The sequence below is a fragment of the Gossypium raimondii genome, chromosome 10, assembly GCF_025698545.1.
Source record: "Gossypium raimondii isolate GPD5lz chromosome 10, ASM2569854v1, whole genome shotgun sequence".
Classification (NCBI taxonomy): domain Eukaryota; kingdom Viridiplantae; phylum Streptophyta; class Magnoliopsida; order Malvales; family Malvaceae; genus Gossypium; species Gossypium raimondii.
In genome coordinates this window covers 57,456,075-57,475,961 of record NC_068574.1, presented here as the reverse complement: position 1 = coordinate 57,475,961, position 19,887 = coordinate 57,456,075, and the positions used below count along the sequence as shown (strand labels likewise).

The following is a 19,887-nucleotide window of genomic DNA, read 5'->3' as shown; positions in this document are numbered from 1 at the left end:
AAGCTAAACTAAGTTGGTTTATCAAATCGCCCCAAAATGAATAGAAAAGTTAGCGTTTGTTAACTTTGTTGACATGACATACATTAAATTGTCATGTAAGCAATTAATTTATTTTTTAATTTAAAAAATTCAAAAAATATAAAATTATTTTTAAAAATTAAAAACTATTAAAGTTATATTAAACAGTATAAAATTATAAAAAAATATTTTATTGTGAGTTTTATCTTTTTAAAGTTATAATTTTGTGTTTTAAAATTATTTACTTTATTTTTTTTTACTTGTACGATGCTTAATGTTACTAAATATGTTTTAGTCTTCCTCTCCGCTTTCTTTCAAAATATCTTATTCAATTTTTTTTTGCAATGCTTCATCTTTTCACCAAAAGAACCTTCTATACCTCAATGTGAGAACAGTTATTACGTTCAGATTTCGATTAGTGCATTAATGCTTTTAAACATATAGACATGGTTACCTGAACAAAATTGAGTTGGTTGGGATACTGATTCATAGAGAAATAACAAACTAATGAAAAAGAGTCAACAAAAGAAGAAAAAGAGATAATAATCTAAAAAATAAAATCTAATAATACGATAAAAAATAAACAACTTTACTTAACTTAAACAAAAAAACCAAATTTTCTTTACTCATTTTACTTAATTTTCCTCCTTTTTCTTCTTTTAGTCCAAACATGTTGTAAGTGATGGTAGCTCTTATCTACTTATCATTTTCCCACCTTTTTATTGGAAAAAAATATTATTTATTTTCTTTATGAATTATCAAATGTTCTTAAAAATTAAGTCACTAAATAATATATTTTTAAATATTTTATAATACTTTTATAAGATATTTGTCAACCATTGAACTTGTCGTGGAAGTACCAAATATTATTATTAAAAGAATAACTTATATTAGAATGATTCTAAATATTTTAAATTTTAAGCACCAATAAAATAATAACACCTTATTAATTTTTAGAGACATAAAATTAGTATGATATAGTATTCATCCATATTCAATATATTCTCTAATCTATTTTATTTAATATATTAAAGAAATTAGATTAAATAAATGTTTTAAACGTTTTAACTAAAATTAAATTGAATTAAAAAAATTAGATTAAAATATATATTAAATATGAATTTAATTACTATTTCTTTCTAATAGGCAACAATTCACCTGTATACGTGTAGAGGCTGACATCACATATAAATCCAAAATAATTAAAGTGCTATAAAATGTCAAACACTTCATCTGGAAAAAATAATCAAACACTTCATTGTATCCTTAACATAATCATATCCTCTGCTAAAGCGTTTTTTCTTCACTCCATTTCTATATTCTGCAAATTTCCGCACCTTGCTATGGATGAGAGGATGAAGGGGGCTGCACAAACAGGAGACATAAACATCTTGTATGAGTTAATTCTGAATGATCCATATGCTTTACAGCGTATCGATGATGTACCTTTTTTCCATACTCCTTTGCATGTAGCAGCCTCTGCAGGGCATATTGATTTTATGATGGAGATGATCAACTTAAAGCCATCGTTTGCAAGAAAGCTAAACCAAGCTGGGTTTAGCCCCATGCACTTGGCTCTGCAAAATCAAAAAACTCAAACAGTGCTTCGACTCCTCAGGTTTGATGAAGGCCTTGCTCGTGTCAAAGGGCGGGAGGGCTTGACTCCTTTGCATGATGTGGTTCAAAATGGAAATGTTGATTTTTTGATCAAGTTCCTTGAGGTTTGCCCCGAGGCTATTGAAGATATGACTGTTCGAGATGAGACGGTTTTCCATCTTGCCGTAAAAAATGACAGGTTTGAAGCTTTCCAAGTCTTGGTGGGGTGGCTTATAAGGAGCCGCCATAAAGCTGCCAGCCGTTGGGAGAAAGAACTACTGAGTTGGGCAGACATTGATGGCAACACTGTTTTACATGTTGCTGCTATCAGAAATAGACCTCAGGTATGATAATTTTGCTAGTGAAATTTTTTATGTATATATATACTCAAAGGTTACTTGTATGAATATTCTAATTAACAGGTGGTAAAAGTACTGCTGGAACGCTTGTGTGGTGACCATATCAATGCCAAAAATGCGGAGGGATTGACTGCACTTGATATCCCATCACAATACACATTGGATGAAGAGAAAGTGGACTATAAGGAGTCCATTAAAGACATGATAAGCAAAGCAGGAGGTTTGAGTGGTTCCTCTTCCTCGCTTCCCAAAACCTCCATCTCTTCATTCCACATCGCATATTTAAAAGGAAAGGTGTCAGTTCTTCAAAATTTTGCAACAATAGCAAGTCGTGGAAAGAAGGGAATCCCATATGAGATGCGTAACACATTTTTAGTAGTCACAGTGCTAATTATAACAGCCACATATACTGCCACTTTGAACCCTCCAAAGCAGCCTGATACCATTTCAAATTCCCAGAATTTCCATCTCATGTATGACGCATCTTTAGGTTCAACCAGCACTGGACCCGTACCAAGTCCTCCACCCGCTGAAAAAGAAGATTTAAAAAATATACTAGACGTGTCCACAATGTTTTGGTTATACAACACTTTAACCTTTTGGGCAGCAACTGTTTTAACTGCCTATCTCCTACCCAGCCGTTCAATCTGCTTGTTTATTCTCATAACACTTTCCTTGTTTGGGACCTGTTACATGCTTTTAGTTGCTGTTTCCATACGGACACTCGAACTTCAGTATTTTTTCTCTCTTTCGACTCCTGGATCCGTTTCCTATTCTAGACTCAGCATTACTAATTACTGCTTGGCAACGGTACTAGCTCTCGTGACATTATACAGGACATCCTATTATATGCTATACAGGTCTGTACCCAAAAGAAGGTTCTTCCTCCTCCTACAAGTCGTTTCCCTTTGCATCTTTGCTGCTATTCTTATTCCAGCTATCCTAAATTCTGAATTCATACTGGAGATTACCAAATACGGAATATAGATTGACAAAGGAAACTTGTTTAAATGAGTCAATAAGACTATCATTGTAGGGTTGGATGCTGATATTAGTGTTTTGGATTTAGAAGTTAACAATGCTCCTGGGTTTATAGGCTGATGACCATGAGCAATAAGTGATTGTAGAGTCGGTTCAGATTGAAAAGAATAGACATTTGGTGAGCTCTGATTTCTAGTTGATGAATGTGGGAAAGACTTTTGATATATACCGATTACTTTATAATTACATGTTATTATATAATCTTATGAGCTCAAAATTTTACTATCATATCCAAAAGATATTTCGAACAATCTCGTCCATTAATTATGTTAACATAGAACGAATGCAACTTTTGTTACATATATCATAATTAAATACATCCCTAATCACATATATTAGCACAACCAAATGACATAGATCAAGTATGGATGTGTAACATGAAAATTATATGTAATATGATTCAAACATGCATATTCTAACTGGTCCTTATTAACCTTAGTGAGATCAAACTTTACCAAAAAACTTTATTTCTATAAAAATAAACTTAATATTCGTAAACTAAAATAATTGAAAATGTGTTTATAACATAAAAACATTTAAAAGTACAAACTCCTACTAAAATCAAATATTCTTAAATGACATTACACCCATATCAACAGTGTGCTCAGGAAAAAAACTTTGGGTGGTAGTCACTTAATAAGCGAATCCGTAATCATGGAGTTCGTCTCAATATACTTTATAGACATCTAACCACCCTGAACTTTTATTATAATAACAATGAACTTAAAGCCTATGTGCTTTGACTTTGATGTGCTTCTATTGTTATTGTTGTTGACACCATTTTTTTGATAAAAAGGGGTCGACTTGGGTTTTGAAAAATGAAAACGAAAGTGGGAGTCGCCACCAATCTTTTTTGATAAGGTGTGATCGGATCACCTCAAAAAGTGGTTGTTTTAATAAATGATTTGATTTTATTAAAACAACAAGTTTGGTCCACGAAATTCAGAAAAACGGGTTCGGGAGTCGGTTACGCACGAGGAAGGATTAGCACGCTCGATACGCCCAAAATTGGTACCTAGTTGATTACTTAATGTCTTAGCGTCGAAAAACTGAAAACTTTAAAGAGATTTAAAATACGATCCTAAAAAAACTTAAATGACATAGATTAAGATTTAAGAGAATATTTGGCTAAACGAGAATCGAAACCCAAAGACATTAGGGCACGTTTTCTCGAATTTCCCAAACTCAAAACATTGCCTTATTTTTATTTTTTTAGAAAAATCCTCATCTCGAGAAAACAATGTATCATATCCAATGCGTTAGGACACAACGTATTGAATTCCCGATAATGAGCTTTTATTTATGTTTTTTTATATATATAAAAAAAGAGTAGTCTCAATTATTTAGATTCAACGAAGAAAATCGGAACCCAATACGTTAGGACTCGATTCTCTCGAAGATCCCAAATACCGAGTATTATTTATATTTTTAAAATTTCTTTTTTTGAATCTGGGTGAAAATTAACGTAATGGAATGACAATTATGATAATGTAAGTAAAATAATACGAGCAACAATAAAAGGACACATATATAAAAAAATTATACATGAAATAATGAGTAAGTAAAAAGAACTAAAGCATTTCATAAAAATAATGATAAGCAAATAAATAAATATCAAATAAAACAATTAATAACAATATAAATTACAAAAAAATAATGTTTATGTATATATATATATATATATATATATATATACTTAAATTATAAATTATAAAATATATGAATGTATGTACATATAAAAAGTATGCATGTTTAGGTGTATATATATATAAAGTATAAAAAAACATAAGTATGTGCATATAAGAATATATATATATATGTATATAAAAACTATATGAAAATATAAAACATTTCAGCCACTAATTTAAAAAAAAACAAAAAAAAACCTTTCCTCATCCCTCTCAAACGTTCGGCCTTTGGGTCTTCTTAAGCGCCATAGCGCTACTCAGGATAAAGGGCGTTGCTATAAAAATGGGCATTCTAGTCCCCGTTTTAAGACCCAATCGAAGGCTATATTCGTTTGGCCCAAAAATCAAGACGAAGGACCCCCTAACTCGACCTTTCGGGGCCGATTTCAACGATGAGCGCACCCTACATGGCAAGAACGAAAGGCGAAATGGGTAAGTCTTCATTCTTTCCTTTTATTTACTACCTTTATTTACATACGTGTAAACGAAAAAAGAAAAGAGAACAGAAAAACGGGTCTACAAAATCGAAAAGAAAAGAAAAGAAAAAATCACCTTCAATCTTTTTTTCTTTATTTCCCTGCTAATATTTTTTTATACAAAATCGGGGGGGGAGGGAGTACCCCATTTACAGTGGTGGTTATGGCTTTATAGCCATTTTTTACAATATTTTTGCTATTATTTGCTATTGCTTTTTCTCTTGTTTGCAGGTGTTGACGTTGATGGAGTAGGTGATTGACGGGCGGCTCGGCGTCAAAGGTGGTGGTGGCAGAGGCTACGAGCGGCGGCCATACTAGAAGATGTTAGAGGAGGCAGAGGCGGCTAGGGTTAGGCAGTAGGCTAGGGTTTCATTTTTTCTGAAAAAGTCTCAAACATGTTGGGCTACTGGGCCTTCATTTTTTTTTGGTTGGATATTGGGCCTCGGGTTTGGGTTTAATCTTGTTGGGCTAGGTGTTATTGGATTGAGGTTTGGGTCATGGGTGTTGGGTTGGTGTTTAGGTGGGTTGGGTCTGCTGAGTTAAATTTGTAATTAAGCTGAGGTTTGGGTGCATTGGGTTCTTGGGCCCCGGGCAAATTTGGGCTTGTACAGCTGCCCCTCTTTCCTCGTTGTCGTGTAATGAGAATAGAGCAAAGACCAAGAAAGACCAAATTTACCCGGTCTCGCCGAGTCTTGACTTCTTCTAGTGCTTCTCTTCTTCAGGTAGCCTCATTCCAATCCACTGTGTCTTGTTGCTTCAATCCACTCCACTGCACTTCAGAGAGATACAGCTCGTAGCTTCAATCCATTCTATTGCAACTTCAGGGGGACGAGATCCGTGGTTTTAATCTACTCTACTGCAACGTCAGGGAGATAAGACTTGTTGCTTCAACCTGCTTCACGTAACTTCAAGAAGATAAGGTTTTAATATGATAAGATCCGTTATCGACAGTCTGCTCCACTACAACTTCAGGGAGATAAGACTTGTAGTCGGTCTTCAATTTGCTCCACTGCATCTTCAGGGAGATAGGATTTGTTATGGTAGATTTAGTCCGACCTACTGCAACTTCAGAGGTATAGGATTTATTATTTTGGTACACTCCATTGCAACTTTAGGGAGATAAAATCATGGTGGTCTGCTCTACTGCAACTCCAGAGAGATAATATCTGCTATCTTCAGTCTATTCTACTGCAACCTCAGTGAGATAAGACTTGTAGCTTCAATAAAGTTTGATGCGATCTGTTCTACTGCAACTTCGGAGAGATAAGATCCATCCTTTTAATCTGCTCCACTACTGCTTAAGGTGACAGAATCAGTAATTTTTAACCTACTCCACTGCCAAATACAGGAAGACAAGATCTACTATCTACGATCTACTCTATTGCCAAATACAGGAAGACAAGATCTGTTATCTTCAATCTACTTCGCTGCCAAATACAGGAAGACAATATCTGCTATCTTCGATCTACTCTGCTGCCAAATACAAGAAGACAAGATCTGCTATCTATGATCTACTCCTCTACCAAATACAGGAAGACAAGATCTGTTATCTACGATCTACTTCGCTGCCAAATACAGAAAGACAAGATCTGCTATCTACGCTTCGCTGCCAAATACAGGAAGGCAAGATCTGCTATCTTCGATCTATTCCGCTGCCAAATATAAGAAGACAAGATCTGCTATCTATGATCTACTCTGCTGCCAAATACAGGAAAACAAGATCTGCTATCTACGATCTACTTCGCTGCCAAATACAGGAAGACAAGATCTGCTATCTACGATCTACTTCGCTGCCAAATACAGGAAGATAAGATCTGCTATCTCTAGTCCACTCCTCTGTAATTTCTGAGAGATAAGACTTGATATGACAACTTCAATTCATCCCATTGCAACTTTAGGGGTATGGGTAACTTTATTAATATGTTCTCTGGGGAACATGACCTGTAAAGTCCATTTTATGAATCTATTTATGCCTAATGATTAGGATATTATGATCAGAACGAATCAAATGCTCCTAACTAGGTGTGTATGTGAATTATATTTGCATGAATGCAGAATGTCATGAGAATGATCCCTTTTTAATGTTAGGGTTGTTATTGCTCGTTATTCAATAAGGTTTTATTACCAACATATCAGAATGCTATCTTGCTCAGCTGGTAACACTCATCTCTTACTTAGCCAGATTGCCCCCTACTGTAATCTTCAGAGTTCAATCCGTTGTAATCTTCAAGGTTAAGTCCATGGTAATTTTGGGGCATAAAATTCGAGCCATCTTCCTCCCACTGAGTATAAGATCTGACTTTTCTCAATCCTCTCCCACTGTAATTCAGGGATACAGTATCTGAATCTCTTTGGTCTTCTACACCATTCCCAAGGTGTCATACCAAATGTTTATGCACGATTGTGGAATTTTCTCTTCCAAAAACCTCTTTTTATCACTCGGTGATCATTGCTCGTTTGTTCATTGAAACTTTGTCACCATCTCGACATTTTTTCGTTTTGTTCAATTCATGCTTGGACAACAAAGTTCGAAAGGATAGTCTTAATTTAGACTTTTCCTTCTTAGACATTTCACCCTTTAAACTTGGTATGCTCTAAACAATAGTCCTATTTCAGGTTCCTGTATTATTTAGAAACTTTCAGAGTAATATGCAAAACTCCTTTTGCTTGAATATTCAGTCAATTAATCGTTATTTCAATGTAAAATGCTTGAAAAAGATTATCAATATGGATAAGATGAAATTTTATTAAGAACAAAGCTCAAAATGAATAAATTAATCAAGATAACAAATTTTGCTAAGATAAGATGAAAAAGATTATCATAGTGGGAAAGATGAAATTTTATTGAGAGCAGAGCTCTAAACAAATAAATTAAGCAGAACAGCGAATTTTGCTAAGATTCAAAATGAATAAGATGAAAAGGATTATCACAATGGACAAGATGAAATTTTATTAAGAACAAAGCTTGAAATAAATAATCAAGATAGTAAATTTGCTAAGATACGAAATGAGAATAAATTAATCAAGATGGCATATTTTGCCAAAATAAAAATGAATAAAATGGAAACAGGTGCCCCAGATATCGCAGCATGAGCTTTTCTGTATAAGCTTCTTGAGGACTCTTTTGAACTTGATATGTGTCTAGAAGCCCTAAAAGACTTTGTTGATGGCCTGAGATGTAGCGTCTCACCTTCTTGCTAATTCAGAAAGGACAAGGCCACCGTATGCCCCACCTTTGATCAAAATTTGAACTACTCATTCCTGGGTTTTCAATTCAAAACCCCTTTGGTCTCAAAGCGCCCTTTGCGGGTTTTCATCTTGGCCTCTCCTTTTTCTTTTTTCATTCTTCTTTTCTTTTCTTTCTCTTTTCGTTTGTTTGTTTGTTTGTTTTTTACATTCTTTGATTGAATCCGCACTCATAGGATTAGGTAAGTCCTTGCTATCCTTTCTGGTCGAAATCAACACTTTTTCAGATCCTCTTTCTTATAAAGTCCTTTTTGTATGGGGAGGATTTTCTTCGATGTTAGGTTCCATTCATGGAACTCTTTAGGGTGAACCTTCTTTGGTGAGCTCGCATCTTTTGTTTTTGGTGTATTTGACCCAGACGGATAACTTTGAACATTTCTCTTCAATCGGGATCTGATCCAACACTCGGAGGGAAGGAATCTTGACCTCAATGAGCAAAACTGCGCTAAGCCAATGTGTTGCCATTGCAGTAATTTTTCCTCTTTTTTGTTTTGTTTTTGCTCCCACTGCACCGTGCATTCTAGGGCAAAATGTGTTAACCTTGAACAGACTGCAAACTTCTGATATTGTGTCGTTGTTCACTTTTAGTATATTGTCAGATATGTTCCTTTTTGACATTCCATACTGACATATGATTTTTCAAGAATTTACAAACTGTTAACTTTGCGACATTGACATATGAAGCAACTTCTGCCCACTTGGTTAAGTAATCGATGACTATAAAGATAGCCGTCAAAAACCTTAGGCGAGATTGGCCTAATGACATCCGTGCCCCATCCAGAGAAAGGCCATGGCTTCCATTGATTCTTTGTAAGGTAGGATCTTGTTCTCCCGTCCTTAACAAACTAAGAGATAAGCTACAGTCTCAGTTATCTCCAAAGTCTTGAAGTTTAATCTGGACACATATCTTGCTCAAAAGGAGGTTCTGAGTCAATAGCAGTGTCGCTCATATCATTGATATCTGAAGACCTATTATAGGGACGAAAGTATATCCAAAGAATAAAAGAATCTAAGAATAAAAATTTGCTCGAAGTGAGAAACAAAGATGCATTTTATTGAAATAAAGATGTTGGACATAAGCCTATCTCACAAAAGGATTCTTATTGCCCCTAGGCTTAAAGCAATAAGCGTGTTTTGGATATTACTCAGAATTAGCTCTACAAAATACAGGGATCTCTTCCACAGTCCCATTGCTCAAAACACCCCTAAGTATGTACGGGTAAATATCTAACAAGGTCCATTCTTCAGTTGTTTCTTCGCACAGCGTTAATTTGAACGTTTCCTAATATTTCCTCATTCATCGCATTCACCCCGATTATCAATATGATTAGGCAGCAGATTTTTTTGTATCGAACTTGACAATGCCTATACTGATGAGCCTTTCAACCACCTTTTTAAAGGTAACGCAATCTTTTATTGAATGCCCCGTAATTCCTGCATGATAGTCACATTGTGCATTCGTTTCGTACCATTTAGGGTACGGAGGTTGTAAAGGCTTCAAGTAGAAAGGGGAGGCGATGTGTGCGTTAAATAAATTATGATACAGCTCCCGAAATGACATTGGGATTGGTACAAATTTGGACTTCTCAATGTTTTTCTTTGTGCCGAATTCTTGCTCTGGGAGATCTGATGGCTAGAATCAACCGTCCTTTTCTGGCTTGTTGTAATCAGCTTTGAATAACCCTCATTATACCTACTCACATCATTCACGTCATCTTTCCTCTTCCTCGGGGCCCTCGAAGTATTGATTTGAGGATTCCACTCTTGCCCTTTCTGTTTGTAACGATCTCCAAATGGTTTTGAGAGCTCTACTCTCACCTGTTTTGTTCCCGCTAGATCATCAAGGACAACGGGACTAGTTAGATTTCCCCTAAGGTTGTAACCTGAGCCTGTCGTGAAATTCACCGGTGTCGAGGTACTGGTCTGGTATTGTGGTCGGATGTTAACATTTACCTTTTGTGGACATGCATTCGGTTGTGCTTGGAGGTTTGTTGGGGTAAAACCTAGAAAATGAGCAGGGTCTTCATCATTATCTCCAAAGTGGACCACTGGGTTTTTTCCTTTTTCTAACCCTCTATCCAATAACTGGGTTAACTGACTTATTAGATTTCTTTGGACTTCTAGCATCTGATCCTTCATATCTTGTTGAAATTTGGTAAATTGCTCTTGCATCTGTATTTGCCTTTGCTTTAATCTCTCCAATCTTTGGTCCATTCTTTTAGTTTTTGCTCGAATTCCGTAAGGGTGTTGGTTCTCTAGATTAGCTGAAATCATTTTACTCAATTAGAGTCTTTTGATGGTCCTTAATGCATGTGATGTTATGTAATACAAATGCGTGAAATGAATGCAAAAAGAAAGAGAGGCATTGATTCCTAATTCAATTCCATTAGAACAACTTTTCTAGAGAACAAATTTCTTTACATAAAATAGATTACATCTGCTGCTTTGCCCCCATATTCCTGGCGAATACATCGATCTTTTCTTCATATCCAGATGTTAGGATCAAATCTTGCGAATTTCCCAAAATTTACCTTTACTATCTTCTTTTTTGATTGATCTGAGCCACGACCCATTGCTCCCTTACGATGCTCTTTAGTTTCGTGACCACTCTCGAATGATCTTTGTCGGTTTGAATCCTCAGGCAGTGAAGCATAGTCGTATATTCCTCCACAAACTTCTAACCTTCTCTTGTTGTGTTTAATTAGTCCATAATCAGACAGTCGCATCATATTCTACTTTATCAAGAAATTCGTTTTCCATGACAAGCTTTTCTATTTAGCAATCAAATTTGAATCAACACCTCTTTTCTATGATGAAAATGCAATGCAGTTATAACCAAAACAAAACAGGTTAGTACAAAGCAAAAGTAAACAAGAAAAAAAAACAAAAAGAGCACATATTAGGGTAACTACTAGGGGTTCAAAGTAGTTATACCTAGGGTGGGCTCCTAAGGTCTTCTACATGTGGTTTGGTTCTAAAGCAAGGGTACCCAAACCAGCCGATTCCTCGATCTTCACCCATTATAGGCTCATACGGACCGAGTTCGGTTCAGGGGAATACATTTCCCTATGGCTGCACGGAGATGAAAATCTCACGAAGACATAGGTACAGATGTATCCCAAAAGTGATCCACTATCCTGCACAGAGGTGAAAACCTCACGAAGGAGTAGCTTCTCACTCAAACTTAAAAGGGTGTAACTGAGTGGTCATGTAATGCAATGCGCAGAAACATATCGAGAATTCAAACCAATAGAGTAATTACAAACCGAAGTAATGAAAATCATACCAAAACGGACGAAATACAACAAAATGATCGTAAATTTAAACCAAGTTTTCAGGTGACCTCTAGGTATTTGGTGTGGTTCTACCTAGGGTAGGCTCCTAGGGCTCATTACATGCTGTTCGGCTCTAAAGTAAGGGTACCTGAACCAGCAGATTCCTCGGTCCTGACCCATTATAGGCTCATGCAGACTGAGTTCAGTTCAGGGGAATACATTTCCCTATGGCCATGCGGAGATGAAAATCTCACGAAAACATAGGTACGGATATATACCAGAAGCGATTCACTATCCTATGCGGAGGTGAAAACCTCACGAAAGCGTAGTTTCTCACTCCCACTAAGAAGGGTGTGACCAACGGTTATGCAATGCAATGTACAGATTGATACCAAAACTTAAACTAACACAACAATTATAAACTATAATGATGAAGATCATAATAAAGACGAATGAAATGCAACGAAAGGATCGTATGTTTAAACCAATTTTTTGATTTTCGACAAAAAAATAAAAAAATAATCAACTCGTGGCTTGACTCTCGTTCTTGGGTCCCCAGTGGAGTCGCCAAGCTGTTGGCACCATTTTTTTGATAAAACGGGGTCGACTTGGGTTTTGAAAAATGAAAACGAAAGTGGGAGTCGCCACCAATCTTTTTTGATAAGGTGTGATCGGATCACCTCAAAAAGTGGTTGTTTTAATAAATGATTTGATTTTATTAAAACAACAAGTTTGGTCCACGAAATTTAGAAAAATGGGTTCGGGAGTCGGTTATGCACGAGGAAGGATTAGCACCCTCGATACGCCCAAAATTGGTACCTAGTTGATTACTTAATATCTTAGTGTCGAAAAACTGAAAACTTTAAAGAGATTTAAAATACAATCCTAAAAAAACTTAAATGACATAGATTAAGATTTAAGAGAATATTTGGCTAAACGAGAAATCGAAACCCAGCACATTAGGGCACGTTTTCTTGAATTTCCCAAACTCAAAACATTGCCTTATTTTTATTTTTTTAGAAAAATCCTCATCTCGAGAAAACAATGTATCATATCCAATGCGTTAGGACACAACGTATTGAATTCCCGATAATGAGCTTTTATTTATGTTTTTTTATATATAAAAAAGAGTAGTCTCGATTATTTAGATTCAACGAAGAAAATCGGAACCCAATACGTTAGGGCTCGATTCTCTCGAAGATCCCAAATACCGAGTATTATTTATATTTTTAAAATTTTTTTTTTTGAATTTGGGTGAAAATTGACGTAATGGAATGACAATTATGATAATGTAAGTAAAATAATACGAGCAACAATAAAAAGGACACATATATAAAAAAAACAATTATACATGAAATAATGAGTAAGTAAAAAGAACTAAAGCATTTCATAAAAATAATGTAAAAAGAACTAAAGCATTTCATAAAAATAAAGATGAGCAAATAAATAAATATCAAATAAAACAATTAATAACAATATAAATTACAAAATAATAATAATAATAAAGTTTATGTACATATATATGTATATGTACTTAAATTATAAAATATATGAATGTATGTACATATAAAAAATATGCATGTTTAGGTGTATATATATATATATATATAAAGTATAAAAAACATAAGCATGTGCATATAAGAATATATATGTATATAAAACTATATGAAAATATAAAACATATAGGTATGTGTATATATGTATAAATATGTATATAGATATATAGATATAAATTATAAAATATCAAAATAAGTATATACAAATATATATGATAAAATTTGAAATTCTAAAGGTAAAAATGAGCAAATAATATTTATTATAATTAATAATAACAGTATAACATCAAATTTATTACTTAATAAGAAAATAAACAAAATACAAAAGGACTAAATTAAAACTTGAAACGAACTTCGGGGTTTAAATATGCAAACAAACAAAAGGAATAGTGCATGACTGAAGTAAAACGCGCTTAAAGCGTGAGGGACTTGTGGGGAAATATTTCCCAGTCCTAAAATGCTGCGTTTCGACTAGGGGCAGCACATGGTCTAAGGACCAAATCGAAATAGAGGCAAAATTCGCGGGCCAAATAACAAAAAGACCAAAAAGGATCATATCGGCTACGCTGCAGAAGCGGAGGGACTCCCCGCATAAATAACCCCTCAAGGCTAAAACACGCGGATCCTGGCCAAACGGGTCGAGTAGAACCGGCCCCTTTCAAAACGACGCCGTTTTGGCATCTGGAGGGCCAAATTGAAACTATGCTATTTCGAAAATAGTATTTAAGCCATATTTTCTTCAAAAAAAAAAACATATCAGCCACTAATTTAAAAAAAAAACAAAAAAAACATTTCCTCATCCCTCTCAAACGTTCGGCCTTTGGGTCTTCTTAGCACCGCCATAGCGCCATCGTGGACGGTGGCCGGCGTTGCGCAAAATGGGCATTCTAGTCCCCGTTTTAAGACCCAATCGAAGGCTAGATTCGTTTGGCCCGAAAATCAAGACAAAGGACCCCCTAACTCGACCTTTCGGGCCGATTTCAATTATGAGCAGACCCCGACGGCGGCGTAACCGAAAGGCGAAATGGGTAAGTCTTCATTCTTTCCTTTTATTTACTACCTTTATTTACATACGTGTAAACGAAAAAAGAAAAGAGAACAGAAAAACGGGTCTACAAAACCGAAAAGAAAAGAAAAGAAAAAATCACCTTCAATCTTTTTTCCTTTATTTCCCTGCTAATATTTTTTTATACAAAAATCGGGGGGAGGGGGGGAAGAACCCCGTTTACAGTGGTGGTTATGGCTTTATAGCCATTTTTTACAATATTTTTGCTATTATTTGCTATTGCTTTTTCTCTTGTTTGCAGGTGTTGACGTTGATGGAGTAGGTGATTGATGGGCGGCTCGGCGTCAGAGGTGGCGGTGGCAGAGGCTACGAGCGGCAGCCAGACTAGAAGATGTCAGAGGAGGCAAAGGCGGCTAGGGTTAGGCAGTAGGCTAGGGTTTCATTTTTTCTGAAAAAGTCTCAAACATTTTGGGCTACTGGGCCTTCATTTTTTTTGGGTTGGATATTGGGCCTCGGGTTTGGGTTTAATCTTGTTGGGCTAGGTGCTATTGGATTGAGGTTTGGGTCATCGGTGTTGGGTTGGGTCTGCTGAGTTAAATATTGTAATTAGGCTGAGGTTTGGGTGTATTGGGTTTTTGGGCCTCGGGCAAATTTGGGCTTGTACAATTGGAATAAAAGACTACTAACTATTGTTACAATTTGCACTCTAGTGACAAAATTTTGCATCAATATTTCATCAAAATTGGAGTTTGTATACTTGATGTTCTCTAACTTATCAAACATCCAATATGTGAGCATGTAATATTTTGTTTTCTAAAGATACCTCATAACCCTCTTGGTTGTTATCTAATGGCCTATACTAGAGTTGCTTAAATGTTTGTCTAACATCCCAACAATATATGCAATATACGGATGCATACATATTTGAATCTTTTACATTTTCTAAATTTCACATGAGCAAACCACATAGTCATGTGACCCACACGAGTGTGTGGTAGGCTATGTCAATTTCATGGAATTGCCACACAAACAATGTAAAATCAAGATTTTTAGATTTTTGGGGCATTATGAAACGTATATGTGAAAAATTAAGAAGATATATGAGAGAGCCGTCATAAAATATTCAAGAAAGCAACTCGAAAAATGCCATTGAAGCCATCTTGAAAACAAATTTACGTCAAGATTGAAGATTCTCAGTTGATTTCCTAGGAGATTATCATGAATTTTTTTATTTCTTTCGGTTATACTATATCTTGGATGTTTTTATTTTCAAGCTTGAACTAATTTTCTAAATACCTAGGGAAATGAACCCTATGATGGATTCTATCATTTTTTATTTTATGCAATAAATACTTAGTTTATTGTTCCCAATTATGTGTGATTAATTCTTGGTTTGATATTTCTAAATTATTAATTTGTGTTTGATGTGCTTAAATATGTAGTTAAATAGACCATATTTAAGAGTAGATATTACATAATTGAGTAGAGTTGCGTATACTTTAAACAACGAAAATATACACAACAATCCCGTAACAACTTTTATTGCTACAATAAAATTTTAGTAACAATTTTTAGCATTGGTAATACCCATTTTTTTTAGTGCAACCAACTTATGGGGCAACGATAAACTCAAAATCAACATATACCCATGGCCATCGAACATCAATGATATGAAGCTTTGTATCCTAGATATCCAAATCGACCCTATATGACGATGAAATCCCCAGATTTGAACAAAACTCAGTGGAACTCTGATTTCGTCTCTAAATTCACTAAAATTTATGATAATGCTGGAAATCCCTGCAATATTAAACCATTGTTTTCAAATTCAACAATTCATTTTGTAGACACCATTTCTTTGATGAAAACGGGGTCGACTTGGATTTTGAAAACGAAAACGGAAAAAGGGAGTCGCCACCAATCTTTTTTTGATAAGGTGTGATCGGATCACCTTAAAAAGTGGTTGTTTTTAATAAACGATTTGATTTTATTAAAACAACGGTTTTGGTCTACGAAATTCAAAAAAACAGGTTCGGGAGTCGGTTACGCACGAGGAAGGATTAGCACCCTCGATACGCCCAAAATTGGTACCAAATTGATTGTTCAATGTCTTAATGTCGAGATTTTGAAAAAATTTTAAAATACAATCCTTTTATTTTGAAGTTAAATTTGATTTTTAAAACTATGCATTTTGAGAAGGATATCTAATTATTTGGGCCAAAAGAGAAGATCAAAACCCAGTAAGTTAGGGTTCGATTTCACCAAATTCCCAAATACCGAACATTGCCTTTATTTATTATTTTTTTAAAATCCTCATCTCGAGAAAATAACATGTCATATCCAATACGTTAGGACACAACGTGTTGAATTCCCGAGAATGGGTTATTTGAAATTTGTATGTTAAAAAATGTTCAATTATTTAGATTCGACGAAGAAAATTGGAACCCAATACGTTAGGGCTCAATTCTCTCGAGGATTTCAAACTTCGAGTATTTTTGAAAGTTTTTGAATAGAATAACTTTGTAATTTGTAATCTTTTGAATAAATAAAAACGATCGTATAATAATGTACTATGCGAATTGATTATTCGTAAACTAAAGCATACACTAATGAATAACAAAAATTTAATATATGAATAAACAATATCATATACAAAAGAGCAACAATTTTATATCCTACATTATGCAAATACTAACATCCATATTAGCAAGCAAAATGAATTAAAAAGTTATTATTAAAAAGGGTAACAAGCGAATTAAATAAAATGTAACAAGTTTTTTTTAAATAACAAAAACAAAAAAGTAACATAAAAGAAGGAAATTATATATTAAAATAAGTTTAAAATAATATATATACACATGAAAGTTTGAAATAAATGAAAATATAATTAAAAACAAATACTTCATAAAATAATAGTATCCCAATAAATTTAAAAATAAATATTATAAAACTATAGAATTGTACAAATTATATTTAGTTATCATAAAAATAATAAGTATTAAATTTTAATAATAATATATGAAAACTTAAAATAACACACGAAAGAGAACTTTTAGAATAATGGTTCAATAGATTTAAATAATACCAATAATGAATTTATACTAATAAGTTGAATTATTAAAATAACATTAGATTAAACTGAAATATATTAAAGAAAACAGAACCAAAATATTTAAATTAATTAATATGAACAAACTAAAATAGAGATTAAAATGGATTTAATGCTTAATCGAAAAAAGAAAATAAATTAAAAGGAAATTAAAAGGCAAAATGAAGCCTGCGCATTACATGAGGGATTAAATGGGAAATATTCCCCGCCCTTCAAAACGCATATTGGCAGAAGGGACCAAAATGAAACAACAGTGACATATCAGGCAAAATCTAAAAAAATAAAAAGATTGATTTGGATGCGCTTTAAAGGCAAGGGACTAAGCGCGAAACGACGCCGTTTTGGTGGCCACTGATTCAGGCCCCAAACGACGCCGTTTCAACACCCCAAAAAAACCAATTTTAAAACCCTAAACAAGGTTATTCGGCCACTAAAAAAACAGCAGAAAAAAAACTTTGCCTTTCCCCTCTCCCCTCGCGCCGTTCTCAGGCTAAAACCATACCTAGCCTCTCTGGTATCCACGAAACCGATGAGAACGACGACAGGGTCACCGAGGTAAGTACTTCCTTTCCCTTTTATTATATGCATATGCTTATGTATAGGGCTAACAGCAAAACAGAAAAATGAAAAGCCAAAGAAAAAGGAACCCAATCGAGAAAAGAGAAAAAGAAAACCTTTCTTCTGTATTGATTTCGTTTTTCTGATACAATATGCGTGTGTTGATATTGCGTATCAATCCCCCCTCAAATACAAAAGGTTTCTCCTGTTTTATATCCCTTCGTTTTAAAATAATAAAAATGAAAAATACAGTTTCTTTCTCTGCTGCGTTTTTCGTTTGCGTTTGCTGCAGGTACGGCCGTACGGTGTCAGGGACGTGGCTAGGTGTATGTGGGGAGAGGCGTTGGAAGCGTGGTTCGTGGGGCATGTGCGAGGGCTTGGCTGCGGCGCCTGGTACCTCTGAAACTGTTTAGGGTTTCTGCAAAATGAAAAAATCTGGGCTGGTTTTGGCTATTGGGCTAGCTGTAATTTGGGTTTGTACTGGGCCATTTATAAATGGGCTCGATTTATATTTTGGGTCTGATAGATTTTTGTAATTTTGGACTTTGGACTTTTTAAATTTTGATTTGGTTTATTTATTACGGGCCGGGCAAATATTGGGCCTTACACATTTCATATTTAACACTTATCTGCAAATCACACAACGTAATAAATCACTTCGTTTTGAGTAAATTAAAAGTTCACCACAATAAAGATACCCTTCGCTTCATTCACAAAACCTGGACGACCAAAATAGTTAAAACATTTTAGAAAATATTATAAAATTTTAAAACCATTAAAAATCCAAAAAGAAATCATAAAATGCAAAAATAAAATCTTAAGACTTAGAAAAATATTTTAAAATACCTAAAAAATTCATAATCTTTTTTGAAAATGATATAATTTTAAACAATAAATATATGAAACTTTAAAAATTTAAAAATTTTAATAAAATATTTTAATTTTATTTTTGGAAATTTGTGCTTATAAAATTTTATTAATTTCTTTAGAGTTTTATGCTTTTTTTATTTTTTACGATTTTTATGAATTTTATATACTTTAGTGGAATTTTAAATTTTTCATAGGTGACAGCATTTAATTAGATAGAAAATTTTTTTCTAAAAATATAAATAAGATAACGAAGTATATAGAATGAAAGTACATAAATCAAACTGATAAAAATATATTAGTGTGATAATTTAATTATAGTACACAAGTCAAAATCAGGCTTAAACAAACAAACGAATAATCTTTATTTCCTAGCCTACTATCAATTACATTAAGAGCCGAAAAAAACACTTCCCTTTTCGTAATTGAACTCTCAAAGTCTAACAGAAAATAGAAGATGGAGTTACGAGGGAAGAGGTTAGGATGAAATAACAATGCCAAATAGCTTTGAGCCTCCAAAAAATTGATAACACTAGAATTTCTTATATATAATTTGTAGGAGTCACAAATAAATACCAAAAGACTTCAGAAATATTATATCATCCATTCTGTATATAACTATCAACTACAAGTTATTTGTACATGTTCAAATAGTGGTTTTTCTTTTGCAGTTTAAATATCAATTCATTTCTATAAAAAGGAAAAAATAAACCTTGTTTTTAAAGGAAATAAGGAGCACTAAGGATAACTTCTGTCATGGAAGATTCAAAAGGTGTCATATTGAGGGTGAGTACTAGATCGAATCGAGTAAATGAGTATTATTTTATCATTTTAATTTGATTTAAATTTTTTAATTTAATTGAGTTAAGCTAAACAAGTTTGTTCAAGATAAATTTTTAAAAAGTAAATTTTCCATATTAAAATATTATTGATAATATGACTAAATTTTGATTTAAAGAACATACATAATATATATATCAGAGGCAAATCTAAAGGGTTGGTAAGGCTCCGCCCCTTAAAATGAAAAATTACTATTTAGGTCTTTTAAAAATTTTAAAGTTTTAAATTAGTAGAGGTAAAATTACACTTTGA

General features: G+C 33.9%; 1 protein-coding gene and 1 long non-coding RNA gene across 2 annotated transcripts; both read left to right on the top strand.

Annotated features, from left to right (window-relative positions):
• Window positions 1–1,268: 1,268 nt before the first annotated feature.
• On the top strand, window positions 1,269–3,197 carry LOC105776332 (ankyrin repeat-containing protein BDA1). The gene is made up of 2 exons (XM_012598923.2): window positions 1,269–1,958; window positions 2,037–3,197. The coding sequence occupies exons 1-2, from the start codon at window positions 1,362–1,364 to the stop codon at window positions 2,958–2,960; spliced, it is 1,521 nt and encodes a 506-aa protein (XP_012454377.1). The 5' UTR covers window positions 1,269–1,361; the 3' UTR covers window positions 2,961–3,197.
• A 14,503-nt stretch (window positions 3,198–17,700) lies between these two features.
• LOC105774972 (uncharacterized) lies at window positions 17,701–18,509 on the top strand. The gene is made up of 2 exons (XR_001127625.2): window positions 17,701–17,925; window positions 18,221–18,509. It is a non-coding gene; the product is annotated as an uncharacterized LOC105774972 (long non-coding RNA).
• The last annotated feature ends 1,378 nt before the right edge of the window (window positions 18,510–19,887 follow it).